Here is a 14,705-nt window from a genome sequence, read left to right as displayed (position 1 = left end):
CCTTTCCAGCAGCAGGAGAGTATGGTGAGAAGAGGTCTGACCTAGGGGACAGCAGTCAGTTTCTGGCCAATGTCATCTGAGCAATCTTCATTTACAATGCACTCCTTCCCAGGAGTTTCGAGCATTTGGAAGCTAGTTATGAAACTGATCACACCCCAAAAGCTTTCCAGCTAGGGACAACATAACTCCTGCTTCTCACTTAGCCCAAATTGTATTGTAGGTTATACTGGAGCCTCTGATTCGGTCAATGCAGAGATCTCAGCATGTACTTGTGGGGTAGAATCATGATTAGGTAGATCAGTCGCTCTCTCATAGAGGGGGAGACGACACTGAATTATTGAGATTGATCTAGCATGTATATTTCTCCCTGATCAAGGAGATAAGGCCAAAATATCAAACGCTTCAATTAGGCTGCCCAGATTCCTGACTCATAGAATCATAGGACTGGAAGGGATCTCGGTAGGTCATCTAGTCCAGTCCCCTGCACTCATGGCAGGACTAAGTATTATCTAGACCATCCCTGACAGGTGTTTGTCTAACCTGCTCTTGAAATCTCCAATGATGGAGATTCCACAACCTCCCTAGGCAATTTATTCCAGTGCTTAACCATCCTGATAGTTAGGAAGTTTTTCCTAGGCTACATCTTCACTACGGGGGGGGGGGGGGGGTCGATTTAAGATACACAAATTCAGCTACACAAATAGCGTAGCTGAATTCGACATATCACAGCCGACTTACCCCGCTGTAGGGACGGCGGCAAAATCGACCTCTGCGGCTTCCCATCGACGGCAGCTTACTCCCACCTCCGCTGGTGGAGTAAGAGCGTCGAATCGGGGATCGATTGTCGCGTCCCGTCGATCCCCGAGAGGTCGATTTCTACCCGCCGATTCAGGCGGGTAGTGTAGACCCAGCCCTAATGTCCAACCTAAATCTCCCTTGCTGCAATTTAAGCCCATTGCTTCTTGTCCTATACTCACAGGTTAAGAAAAACAATTTTTCTCCCTCCTCCTTGTAACAACCTTTTATGTACTTGAAAACTGTTCTCATGTCCCCTCTCAGTCTTCTCTTTTCCAGACTAAACAAACCCAATTTTTTCAACCTTCCCCCATAGGTCATGTTTTCTAGACCTTTAATATTTTTTGTTGCTCATCTCTGGACTTTCTCCAATTTGTCCAAATCTTTCCTGAAATGTGCACCCAGAACTGGACACAATACTTCAGTTGAGGCCTAATCAGTGTGGAGTAGAGCAGAAGAATTACTGCTCGTGTCTTGCTTACAACACTCCTGCTAACACATCCCAGAATGATGTTTGATTTTTTTGCAACAGCGTTACACTGTTGACTCATATTTAACTTGTGATCCACTATGAGCCCCAGATCCCTTTCCGCAGTATTCCTTCCTAGGCAGTCATTTCCCATTTTGTATGTGTGCAACTGACTGTTCCTTCCTAAGTGGAGTACTTTGCATTTGTCCTTATTGAATTTCATCCTATTTATTTCAGACCATTTCTCCAGTTTGTCCAGAACGTTTTGAATTATAATCCTCTCCTCCATAGGTGGTGATTAACTTTGTACTCATTTATTTCAGAAATATCCTGAACAGTTTGAAGACAGAAACGGCAATGCCTTGTGTTTCACACGCACAAAGAATTAATAGTTTGCCCCATTTAAAAAAAATGGATCCATCCTTACCTCATTAAACTCGGGATTCAAGGTCTTCCTTTTAATCTGCGTCTTATGCTTGGCCTTTTTCCCCATGTCAGGTTTCAGCCAACTAGGAGCAACATAAAAGCAGTTTAGAAGTGAAGTGAATGAACAGAGCCAGCTTGCAAGCTAAAGAAAAAGGAGTTTCTGGACTGGAAGAACAATAGCTGAGGAAGTTAAAACTTAATCAGAATCACAAAATGAGTAAAAAACCTGTTTCCGATCATCAGGTTAAAGTCTAAGACTAGAACGATTCACTTTGCACTGGTTACTGAATTCAGCATAAATCTCTGTATATAGATGCACTGTTGGTACTTAGATTAGAAAGACTAGAATCATGCTAAATCCGAATAGCTAGCACCCCTCTCACTTGGATCGGTTGTAGAACGAGCGTGTAGAAGAGATCGCACTGAGGCAGTTTATTTGTAACTTGCTCCACAATTTTCTCACAAGGCACCTCAATGGAAAATTGCAATGGTCAAAGAAATGGCTAGAGGAGTGTTAAAATGCCCAAGGGACTAAACTGGAAATACACGTACAACTCGAAAAGGGCTTTACTGTTGCTAGTGAGGGCTACAAGTGTGGAGAGGCTGAAATAATCATGACATTGACAAGTAGTAGACCAGTTGGTTATTATATGATGCCAAACCACTTTTAACCTCCATGGCTAGCTATTCTATTGTGCCTCTGTTCCTGAGAATTTCAAGAGTGCGCAAACGCAAACTAGTCTAGAGAGACTTGAAAAAAAAAAACCAACTACTATTGATAATCAATTAGCATTTAATGAAGCACAGATTAGCATACTGAATTCATTTTACTTATAAGTATGGAAACAATTAGCTGTCTTAACAGTCCAGTCCAAACTCAATGCTCAATTGTACAGTTTGTGTTAATTAAATCTTTGTTTAAATTACCTTTGAAAGTAAAAATCTCAGTGTTCTATTTGTTGAGCATGAGAGAGAATAAAGAACGACATCAGAGGAAAAAATTCAACTTCGTTGAACAGCAACAAGACTTGCAGATCGCTATGGGCAGGGGTTATCAGTGTTTTTAATTTCATTTTTTAGGGGGAAAGTGTTCTTGTTGGAAGGGGAGAAAGGAAATGGAAAACAACCAGGGGGAAAAAAATATATGTGGGTTAGATGTAGAGGGAAGTTCTAGCCTGAAAGGATAACTGGAATATCTATTCCGGATTAAGAGCTTCAGATTAAAATGTGCCCAGTTTACAAATTGATTACATGTCATTTGACTTTGCATTGAGCGGAGAATGTGAACAACAAACTGTGTTCTTCCTGCCTCTTGCAGTGTCACATGTAACTGAGTTATTGTTAAAAAAACGCATATTTCCAGATGCAGTGAGGCATCACCACCATAAAGTGCAGTAAAGGCTAGCCTGGCTCTGCTCATGGCAAGGGCATGGGACAAGTCGGAATCTGGGCAGCAGGGATGAACAGCAAATCTCGTATGCACTACCATGCCCCGCTCCAATGGCGAGATTGTTTTGTGTATTATACCACACGATTATCAAGACTTCAATCACAATGGGTCAGCTACTGAGGGCCTGATTCTCCACTCTGCTACAGCCGTTTTACACCGGTGTGTCTTGAGGAGTGAAGAATCAGAACCTGAGTTTGGAATCACTCTGGAATGCACACGGAAAAGGCACATCAGAAGCCCACGTAATGTGTATGTATTTGCGCCGTGTGAATGGCAGCATGCCTCATTGCAATCCCAAAGAGCCTGCAGTTACAGTTCACCTGACAATGTCATTGGTTTTGCATGAAGCTGGATAGAATCCATTTTACCCTTCCACTGTTGTATGGGCTTTTCAGCGACAATGCCAGTTAAACCGCATTTCGGGCAGTGAAATTCACGGAGCAGGTACATTACAGAATTAGAAGCCATCGTGTTTCACTGAGTTATTCCTCTGACAATGACCAGGCTTTAAGATAACCCCCCTCGCACACACTCCATCGTTGAGTTTGCTCCCCGCGCGATGGCACAACAAACACTTCAGAACTTTTGGGCTCCAACTTACAGTTTAACGAAAGGATCCGAGTATCCATTGGCATCCATGGCAGCTAAATGGACACAACGGACAATGCCAACAATCAGGCCTCCCTGCTGGGTGCTGTACATGAGGGACACGAGGATCTTTCCTCGTTCTTCCACATCACCACCACGGTCTACCTACAAGAGGAAGCCAGAGGAGTGAGTGGGGACTGGGATAAGAGAGACCAGAAACACACCCACACGGGAATACTGGAGCCAGGGACTCACCATAATCCATTGTGCAGGAAAGAGGAAATGACTAAGGGAAAAGCTTGAAAAGGGACCACGAGAGATGACAAAAGAAGGCGAGGAAGTGTTTGAGCACAGGGACCTACTTGCTGAAGGTGACCAATACAATGTGCAGAAGCCACGCCCAGTTATTAGGATTCTATTTTTTATATTCAATAAGGATTGAAAAGGTTTGTATGTGTCAGGTTACTTGGCAGACCCCGTTCAATAGTTTGCAAGAAAGTTGTAGCTGGTTTCGCTTTGTCCAGGGGTCACACGTGGCACCTGTTAGTCTCAGGTTCAGGTTGGAAGGAACCTACAATCTGAAAGGGCCTTGGCAAGCAGATGCTCTGAAGGCAGAACGGGGAGAGAGATCACACGTGTAACATTTCCACCTCCCACTTGGCACTTCGGCAGCTCCTTCTACAACCATTAACTAACCCTCCCCTCTTGTCACGCAGGGTCTGAAACGGCTCATGGGGGAAATGCCCGAGTCCTCCAGGCCTGCAAAGAAGTCAAAGAAACTCACCTCCACTATTAGCATCAGCAGCACGACTAGACGTTTGAGCTGGCACTAGAGAGATATGCACATCCCACCCAGCTGGTAGCATGATGGGTTCCCCCGTGAGAGACCTGGGCTCAGGGATGACCTTGGGATCCCACACCCCAGCTGGCTCTATGCTGGGGGCATCAGGAGAGCAATTCTGTTACTCACTCAAGAGGCCGATAACAGGGAAGCGGTGCACTCTCCGGGTACGTCTACACGACAATCAGACGGGATTGCAGCACGTGTAGCTGTACCCAAGATAGCGTCACTCTAGCTAGCGCGAGTACCAATAGCAGTAAAGCTGCGGCAGCGCAGCATGTGCAAGCTCACCCAGGACCCTGGCTACGTACTCCGGCGGGAATCCACGCTGCCGGGGCTTGACTGCTATCCGCACTCGAGCTAGCTAGCTTACAGAGAGCGGATATGTCGGCAAACACACCTCCAACTGCAGCGCCATCATACCTAGAGCCTGACTCTCGCTATGGCCCTGCGCAGGTGACCTGCATAATAAGCAGCTGCTGAGAGGCTCTGGAAGTGGGATTATAAAACAAAAAAGCAATCAGTCACTAGTGGCACCAAAAGGATCGAATACGGGGCCTCTCGCCCCTTAGCTAAGGATGCCCTTTGAAAGCAAAGCCAGAGGAACAGGGCAGCACAGCATCTTACCTCCTCTTCATACAGCGCCATCCCACGAGAGGAGCCGGTTGTTCCAGCCCGCTTCATCTTGGAATAGAAACAAAGAGAGATTCCCTTTAATAACTCCACAAGCAGAGAGAGACCTCTCCCTACAGAAACAATATTCATGCACACACCCAACAGGTCAAACTCAGCCATGGTGCCCCACTCCCTGACCTCGAGGGTGGAGGGGGGTGAATTTGTCCCACACACCTACAGGCTCTTCAGCGAGTGATGTGACTTCTGTCCACCCATCGAACTTCAAGAGTTTCTTTAGTCCTAGAGTTTTCCGATGGCCAGAGCCATAGAGCTGAATCTATTCCACGCACACAGGAGTGCAATCTTTTCCCCAGCCACGTACTCAATCATCTCACCTAAGCTCTGGAAAATTGTGGTAGGATACTGGATGGCAGGGCACTCTCTCGTCAGGAGAGCTACAGGCCACCGAACTATTTAAAGCAGCTTGTGGGCATCCATATGAGTTATTTCTAGGGAAGGAAGCCAGCCATATTCCACTTCACCCCCAAAGCTGTACACAGGAGCAGGCAATATGCTACTCGCTCATGGGGTCAGTCCTTTAAAACTAGAGAAGGAATCCTAGATAAAGAGTTGGACAGGAACGCCACATAGGCTGGTCAGACAGGTTCCGGCTAGAACTATTGGTGATCTTACCTCAGCGATTGGCCTAGTTTTCCTTGTTTAAAACCTGTGAGCAAAAATCTGCTCTCAGTCCTAAAGTAGTGATCTCAGCTCTGTTACACTGCTCTTCCTACATTTATAGAACTGTCTCTGGGAGACCAGGGTACGAGAGTCAGCATGCATATCCAAGAGCAGAGTTTTGCCCTTTGTCCACATCACAGGATGTTTTCGGGGTGCAGGGGGGATAATATCTTATAAATTAGACTTGTGCTAGTCCATGGAACAGAGTGCCCCGTGCACTGAAGAACTGTCCTATCACACCAACAGGCTAGGTAGTGCTTGGACCAGATTCTGATCTCCATGACGGCCTACAATGGAATTACTTCGTATTTATACTGCCGCAACTGAGACCAGAAACTAACCCTAAGATTCTGAACACCTTCACAGAGACCGTCACTTTCACAGATCACATAGCCACTCAGGAGTCTCAAATTCACTGTCACTCCAAAGTCCATTAAATGCTACTTTTATATCAAGCACCAGAAGTAATGACAACATAGCAAAACTTCATGAGACTTACCGGTATTACTCTCTCCAAGCAGATGTTGAAGTTCTTTTTCTGGTTGGATTTGAGTTTCTTCAAAGAAACTCGAGTTTCACCAATAAATTCATTGTGGCCAAATTTGTCTTCATCACACACCGAGATCCTGAATTGAACAAGAAAAAGGACCTAATATTGAATGGGCTGGAGCATTTCCCAGCTCAGACTCTGTGGAGTAATGTAGACCGCAAACCCTAAAAATCTCACATCTAAGATACCTGCGAAATCAAGCAGCCTCGATTTAACTTCTGACCAGAGCTGGTTGGAAAACAGAATTTCCATTCCTCAAGAAATTCTGACATTTTTAAATTTGTTCCAATTCAGAGCAAAAAGCCAAAATTTTGAAATTTCCTGCAGAACGGAAATTCTGAAAAACGTCAATTCAGAACCACTGAAATATTTTGCTAGAATAATGTGAAACTATCTAGTTTCAATAAGGTAAACATTTCATTTTGATGTCAAAATAGAATATAAAATATTTAATATTAAATAGACAATATATTATTTAAATTATAATAGTACACACGTTTAAAGGAAATAAAACATGATGAAGTGAAACATTTTGACATTATCTAAACAATTTGTTAAGACTTTCTTCCATCAAAAATTTCATCTAAAATCGACACCTCCCCAGGCAATGTTGTGGTTTTGATTAAGCTGCATTTTCCGATGGAAAACTGTTCCTTCGTACATTTTTCATCCAGCTCTACTTCTGCCCAATTTCTTAAAGGGGTGCAAAGGTAGCTAACTTTAAGTGCTGCTACAGGGAATGACACTCACCCCTGTGCAGAAGACACACATAGTTCCCCATCACAGTGCACTTTCATAGAATCAGAGAAAATTAGGGTTGGAAGAGACCTCAGGAGGTCATCTAGTGCAACCCCCTGCTCAAAGCAGGACCAATCCCCAACTAAATCATCCCAGCCAGCACCTTAAAAACCTCTAATGAAGGAGTTTCCACCACCTCCCTAGGTAACCCATTCCAGTGCTTCACCACCCTCCTAATGAAATAGTTTTTCCTAATATCCAACCTAGACCTCCCCCACTGCAACTTGAGACCATTGCTCCTTGTTCTGTCTTCTGCCACCACTGAGAACAGCCGAGCTCCATCCTCTTTGGAACCCCACTTCAGGTAGTTGAAGGCTGCTATCAAATCCCCCCTCACTCTTCTCTTCTGTAGATTAAATAATCCCAGTTCCCTCAGCCTCTCCTCGTAAGCCATGTGCTCCAGCCCCCTAATCATTTTCATTGCCCTCCGCTGGACTCTTTCCAATTTGTCCACATTCTTTCAGTAGTGGGGGGGGACCAAAACTGGATACACTACTCCAGTTGTGGCCTCACCAGTGCCGAATAGAGGAATAATCACTTCCCTCGACCTGCTGGCAATGCTCCTACTAATACAGCCCAATATGCCGTTAGCCTTCTTGGCAACAAGGGCACACTGCTGACTCATATCCAGCTTCTCGTCCACTGTAATCCCCAGTGTAAGACCCTGGGATTTTGTCTTCAACTTGCCTGAGTGTTTTCCTTTGCATATCTTCGTCCGTAATGCCATGATACACCAGCGTCTCATTCCACATGGGGTTGCGAGTGTTGCGCAGAGTCTTGGTCCTCAATTTGTTTGACTGTTGGGTTTCAAAAATTAAAACAAAGAACTAATCACACACACTGTCTGCAGCCTAAAATGGTCCCGGGTCAACCGTTATGCAAACAGTGGGTCAATCCTGTGATCTTTCCTCACATGAGCAGTCCCATGGTTCCCCTGTATTTGACTTCATTGGGGGCCACTCACCCAAGCAAAGTATTACAGCCTAACATTTTTAATTTTTTTTAAGTAATGTCTGTAAACCAAAATTGCCAAACTAGTCTCATTTAAGAGTCAAACTCCAATCCTCATTATTTGACCCAGATGCACATGGCCTCTTCTTCTAAAGGAAGTTGAGGTGTTTACCATGCCATGGCAGTTTAGAAGATCAGGCACAGCCCACTGGAAAATGGACTTTGTGGCCTAAAATAAATGAAAAGCCTAAGAAGCTGGAACTTTCTTGCCTCCCTCTCACTTGTTCATATTTACTTACTATCGGCCAATTCAGCCCTTGTACAAACAGAAAATTAACTGATTCCCAAGTTAGTAAAGTCTTGGCTTCTGCATCTCTTGTGCCACGTGGGAAAATTATTCCTATTAATCGAGATTCCACATCTAGCTGCGATTCTCTGCTTGGCAAGATTAGTAGCCTCCTTCCACTGTTGCGAAGTAGAAAGATACACCATAGATGAGAATTGGATAAACAGAGGCACCTAAAGCTAACAACAAGATCCCAGATGCTTCTAACTGGAGAATTTTTTCCCAATGTATGAGAAAAAGGATGAGAAAGGAAGACTAGCCCATAGACTTCTCAGGTCTTGCACTAGGGATGGATTCTGTCCACTGTATTTTGTGGTTGTGCTGGAATGTTTCTTTTGTTTGAGATCAGATGGCTCAAACACCAAAAGTGCATAAAATGTAAACTACAAACTTTTTATTAACATTATTTTGAAAGAGGTTGGCACCTCAGTCATTTCCTTTGAGTATAATTCAGCCAGAGAGAGAGAAAAAAATCTTTGAATCCCCACAGGAAACAGAAGAGACATTTGTTAGGCAATGGGCCAACAATGTTCATTTCTTCCTAGAAGTTTTCTCCACTGAATTCAATTCAGCTGGTCCTGGGCGCAAGAGTTTACAGAGCTTTCTTTGATGAGGAAACTAATTGGCGCATTTACTCGCTTGGTGGATTTTTTTCACAGCTCTAATTAGAACACGCAAAACCTTCAAAGTAAAATTGATCTTTCAGACTCCAGTAATAATTAGATTTTGTGTCAGATGTTTTGCGTTGCATTAACAATGTCACCTTCTCTGAAGCTTCTCTGTGCTCATTAACTAGGTATTCGTCTTTCGAGATGTTCTGTACGCTGCTCGCTTCCGCAAGGCTGCTGTGAAACATGCAAAACCGAAGGCAATACGAAAAGACACCCTCTCTCTCAGAAATCAGGGGACACTCATCCATTAACAAAGACCACCAGGCTGAGCTATTCCTCTCCCTATTCACCAGTGTCCTATTCATTTCCATCCAAAATTAAGGAGGTATTGATATTCTTACAATAATAAGCACTTTGCTCCACTAATAGCAGAATTGACTTCAGTGGGACAAAGGGCGAGGTTCTATTTAACAGCAATGAGGGCATTAGAAGCCAGTCATCAGGTGGAGGAGGAGCCTGCTTGGTACATGGGGTGTAAATAACACAATCAATCCAATTAATCTTAATGTGCCAAAGGAGAAAAAAAAAAGACTAGAGCAGACTCTGAGACAAAGAAAAATCCAGATCCAGATTGGGAGGAACCAGTCAGAGATAACAGCTGCAGAAGCAGCCAATGCAGAGGGTACTGCTGTAAACTCTCCAGGGCAGAGACAATCTGCTGTTCTGTGTTAGTACAGGGCCTGCCACCATGGGCCCCGCTCTTGGTGGGTCCTTAAGCATCACCGCAATTAACATGATTAAAAAATAATCAGATTCAAATTTCTCCAACACAACAAGTGTTCTCAGCTCTGGGGTTTTAGTTCAGCCCGTTGAGCCAATCCCATCTGTTTGCATCCAGATATGAACATCAGCGGTGTCAAGGGGTGTTCAGATCAGTCATCTCATGGTTGGACCCCAGAAAGCATCTTTTTGCTGAATGTTAGTGAGCAGCCATTGCACAGGAAATATCCTAGAAGGCCTGTGTGAGTTCTTGAGAGTGTCAGGGAATAGCGGAACATTTAGTGCAGTTCATCTCTACTGAGTTACTGTAGGTTTCACACTTCTGATTTTCCAGGACCTACATCACAGTGTCTACAATCACCATTCATCCTAAGAGATGCAGGCGTCAGGAAGGTTGCTTGGCCCAAGACTTCATTTTCTTGAGCAGGTCACGTACTGTATAACAGCAAGGAGCAACTGTGTACCGAAATCAGAGGGGAGAGACCAAGGCAATTTTCCAAATAACAACAGAGCAGTTGCCTTTGCGAACTGCTCTCGTTCCTTCCACGCTATTGTTGTTTTCAGTTAAAAAGTATCAATACTCAGGATTAACGCAGCATTGTAGGTTTCACAATCTCCATGTGGAATATTTTTAGGCCTGTGAGCTGAGATTTCGAAAGAAGCCTAGAGGATTTGAATGTCAAGCTCCTAGTAATTTGAATGGGAATTAGCCATCTCAGTCCTTTGGAAAATCACCACGGTAAAGCAGTACTGTAATATTTTTGTTCACAGTTTCAATGTAACAGAGTTAAGCAAATGAATTGATAGCTATTTACCTTACTGGCTCCCGGCAATAGGTGCAACTTTACATAAGGATCAGCTAAACCATTGGAGTCCATTGGTTTTAAGCCCTAAAAGAGAATGAAGGGGGTTAGCCATCTTTAAATACAACGGGGAGAAGGATTTAGCAATAGTTTATTACGAAATATAAATTAATAAAGGGAATGGAAGGTATGTGCTGGATAAAGCAAGGCTCTTTGTTCTGAATAAATGGAAAGCCCAATATCCAGTCCCAACACTGAACCAACACTGTGAATTCAGCTTCTAAATATCAGAGCAATGCTACTTTCCGCTATAGACTTGCTCACGTTGTGTTTGAGTCTTGTGCGACCTAACGGACAGATCTGCATTATCCCCAGCCAGCTTCCAAACTCACATTCAAGAAGCAAAGGTTTGCCTCCATGTCGTCATCCCCTACAAAAGGGAACGAAGAGCTAGCCCAAAATGACACCGCTGGAGCAGCATGTTTGGCACAAAGAGGAGACTCCTCCTTCATCCAGAAAGTCATTCCTGAACACGGAAGAGGATGGAGCTCTTCCAGAGAGAGCGAATGAACGGGAAGCTGGGACGCAATAGGAGATGAGGCATGTTCAGAGGTGCACGTTGGCATTTTCGAAGTGGAAAATGCTGCACACTTCACTACCACCAGCACATCTACGCACTGGAATTACCAGCCTTCTCTACAGGACAGCGGTAGCAGGAATTCGAGCATTTAATGGCATTCACCCTACAGAACTGGTGAAATCTGAACATCAGTTTCCCCTCAGGCCTGCAGGATCCAAAATTACCTTCAGCGGGACCGACCAGAGTTCTACGCAGGGAGGAGAATCAGGCTTCAGGACTTTACCTGTTTCTCAAGGCACTAGGAATGCACGTCCATCCTATGGCCTCACCACAAACTACTGAAACACAGTTGGCTGCAGCAGAAAGCACTTGGACCTACATTTTCCCACATGACTAGGGATTTTGGGTGCCCACGTCAAGGCACCTTAAAAGGGGCCTGATCTTCTAGAAATGCTGAGAACCCTCTGGAAATCAGACCTATTTAAGGTAGGTACCCAAAATCACTAGTGGCTTTGGCAAATTTAGGCTTTTGTCTATAGGACTGCCTCCGAGTTAACCGGGGTATTCGCCTTTGTCAGGTGTTTCGGTTTGAGATGTTCACTGCTATGGGAAATCAGACCGTGTTTGTCAGATCTGAGGTTTGGGGAATTTTCACTGCAGAGCGCAGCCCGTTCCCATCAGGCAATATTGAGAAATGTCAGCCTGTACTTTGGGTAGCCTGACGTCACCTGCCCTAACCAGATACGATATGAGTGCTGCGGGCGCACGGGCAGCCAGGTACGTTATCTGTGAATGTCAGCGGGCGGTAGGGTTACCTAGCGACAGTAACAAATTCTGGATTCAGGCCTGAATCTGTGCTGTTAAATTCAGAGCTTTTGTGGACTTCTCTGCTTTGCGATTTTAACAGGAGTGAAAGAGTTTTAGGCCCTAGTCAGACATTGCTCACAGTGCTGGAGCTTGGGGTTTCACTGCACAGACGCTCAATGGCAGCTAAACGTTGTTGATTTTGCCTGATAGCAAGAACAGAAATGGCAGGTCGACTGAATCATTACAAACAGGAATCATGGAAATAAAGGGCCGACGTCTTAACTTGTCTGCTGCCGTCTCTGCAAGCCCGTTCAGTTCTGAGAGCCAGGTACTAATGACTGTTGCAGGTGGTTAAAGGAGATGGAATGAACTACCCCGATTATTTTCAGCGTAACTCAAGTAACTGTCCTGGTTACAGTTGCTATAATCAACCCACTGCACATGGGCAGACGTAACCCCGATAACCCCATGAGATGACTGTGGGAAATCAATTAACCTGAGCAAGCTGGTGGGTAATTACAGCGCACTCAGCTCTCGGATGCACTCCTATCCAGAACACGCATCGGCACGCTCAGGCATAGGTTGCCTCCAGCTAGGCTCAGGTCAAACATGTGATGCCAGCTCCTGGCACGTGGCCTCTGAAGCCGGCTCAAGTCTCCATTATCTGCTCAACTGCTGCAAAAAATAATCACCTCCTCTCGTCCATCTCCTAACGACATTCCCCAGCAAAGGGATTCCAGTTCAGAGACACATCACACTGGAAATTGCCTATTCAAGGACCTGGTGGCCTTAAGCAGCTGCGGCTTCGCTATCCTGCCTACCCAAGTCTACTGCAGCAGATTCATGCGAGGGGGACGCTAGAGCAGATGATGAAACCCACGTTGTAACTTGCTGTGTCCAGGGACAGACTGTTTTTGGAGGAGAGCGCTCAGCAGGAGAGTTTGCTACCACTAGCCATCAAACTGAGCCCGTGCCTTGCTACCTTTTAGGGCCCGATACAAGACCCTCCCATCTGCCTTTTCCTGTGTGGCAGAACAGGGGCTCACATATGCCTCCGACACTGGAAAAAACCACTTCTGCCACTTTTAGAGACAGCAGAGGTTTCTGAGATGTTCCCTACACTTGGAATGGGGAATCTCTCTAGAACGAGTAGGCGCGCTAGCACTGGAAGGACGCTTAGACGTGCCCAATGCAGCCCTAACGCCTCGCAAGCCTGCAGCGAGATGGAAGGACAGAGAATCCTGCCCCTCACCCTTAAGGGAATTATTGTTACCTCCAGCACCCAGCTATTACAGAAACGGATATCACACATCCTTGTTAGTAATGCCTGTGTGGGTCGCCTGGCTGGGGGGGAGAGAAAGACGGCGGCAGACCTAGCTTCAGTTCCATTGCATTCGGTTAGGTGGAAACCAGACTAGGTCTTGGGGAGCGTATGAAAACAGAGAGGTGTTTCTGAAATACGCTCTTCCAGGCGAGGACAATGGCCTGTGTACGTAGAACGAGCAGGTGCCTCTGCCGGCCTACTCCCAAGTCATTTTATTTTGCTCCAAGGGCGCACTTACTTTGGCTTTGATGAGAGTGCAGTGCAAAGAGCTCTTCTCCTGGTCGTAGAGCAGACTGAACTCCAGCGCCCCCAGCGTGGCTAATTAGCAAGAGGGGAGAGGGAAAGGTAAGAGATGGTTTTATTAAGAACAAAGCCACTAGAGATATTTCATCCACCCAGCCTAGCGATACCAACATGAAACCCTGGAGGCTCCTAGCACCAAAGGCAGAGCAGCATTAAGGAAGGGAGGGTATCCACACAGTCCAACACGCATTCTGCCATGCCAGTGAGAGCTGACAGGCCGACAATCCCATTTCATGGCAACTCCCGAGGTTCTAAAATTTGTTTTCATTCCACGCTGGAACAAGAAAATATTTTGAACGTTTTCACAAAAGCATGGGGGGTAGGGGGGTGGAAGTAGGGCCGGCTCCAGGCACCAGCCGACCAAGCATGTGCTTGGGGCGGCATCTTGGGGCAGGGCGGCGCTCGATTTTTTATTTTTATTTTTTTGATTCGGCGGCACGGTGCTCGGAGGGGGGGACGGGGGCTTCGGGTGGCATGGTGCTCGGAGGGGGGGCGGGGCTTCGGGCGGTGCTCGGAGGGAGGGCGGGGGCTTTGGGCAGTGTGGTGCTCGGAGGGGGGGTGGGGCTTCGGGCGGCGCTCTGCTCGGAGGGGGGGCAGGGGCTTCGGGCGGTGCTCGGAGGGAGGGCGGGGGCTTTGGGCAGTGTGGTGCTCGGAGGGGGGCCGGGATTTCGGGCAGCGCTCTGCTCGGAGGGGGGGCGGGGGCTTTGGGCGGTGCTCGGGGGGGCGGGGCCGGCCCTGGGTGGAAGAGACCAGGTTTAAAGTCCCTGCTTGCCTGATTCAAAGGAGTTTTTCATCCCAGACCACCCCAATTCAGGCAGAGCAGGGGCTTGAACTGGGTCTCCCAGTGCCCTCACCAAGCATCACAATAAAAATCTCACTTCATCCAAAGCGTTCAGACCAGCTCTCCATACCATTTGCCTGGCAAGT

The 14,705-nt window shown here is 46.1% G+C and overlaps 1 protein-coding gene across 6 annotated transcripts in view; it reads right to left on the bottom strand.

Annotated features, from left to right (window-relative positions):
* The window catches only part of RPH3A (rabphilin 3A), a 114,261-nt gene that overhangs the window by 4,183 nt on the left and 95,373 nt on the right, over window positions 1–14,705 (bottom strand). For all 6 annotated transcript variants that reach the window (XM_065568804.1, XM_065568803.1, XM_065568808.1 and 3 more), the window contains 7 exons: window positions 13,714–13,793; window positions 10,777–10,851; window positions 7,961–8,070; window positions 6,425–6,551; window positions 5,197–5,253; window positions 3,742–3,893; window positions 1,692–1,773 (listed from right to left, as the gene is read on the bottom strand). In XM_065568804.1, coding sequence (XP_065424876.1) covers window positions 1,692–1,773; window positions 3,742–3,893; window positions 5,197–5,253; window positions 6,425–6,551; window positions 7,961–8,070; window positions 10,777–10,851; window positions 13,714–13,793 — 683 coding nt within the window. The remainder of the gene's footprint in view (window positions 1–1,691; window positions 1,774–3,741; window positions 3,894–5,196; window positions 5,254–6,424; window positions 6,552–7,960; window positions 8,071–10,776; window positions 10,852–13,713; window positions 13,794–14,705) is intronic.

Source organism: Chrysemys picta, chromosome 15 (genome assembly GCF_011386835.1).
Source record: "Chrysemys picta bellii isolate R12L10 chromosome 15, ASM1138683v2, whole genome shotgun sequence".
Lineage (NCBI taxonomy): Eukaryota > Metazoa > Chordata > Testudines > Emydidae > Chrysemys > Chrysemys picta.
The sequence above is the reverse complement of the archived record's forward strand: the minus strand, read 5'-3'. Positions and strand labels throughout refer to the sequence as shown.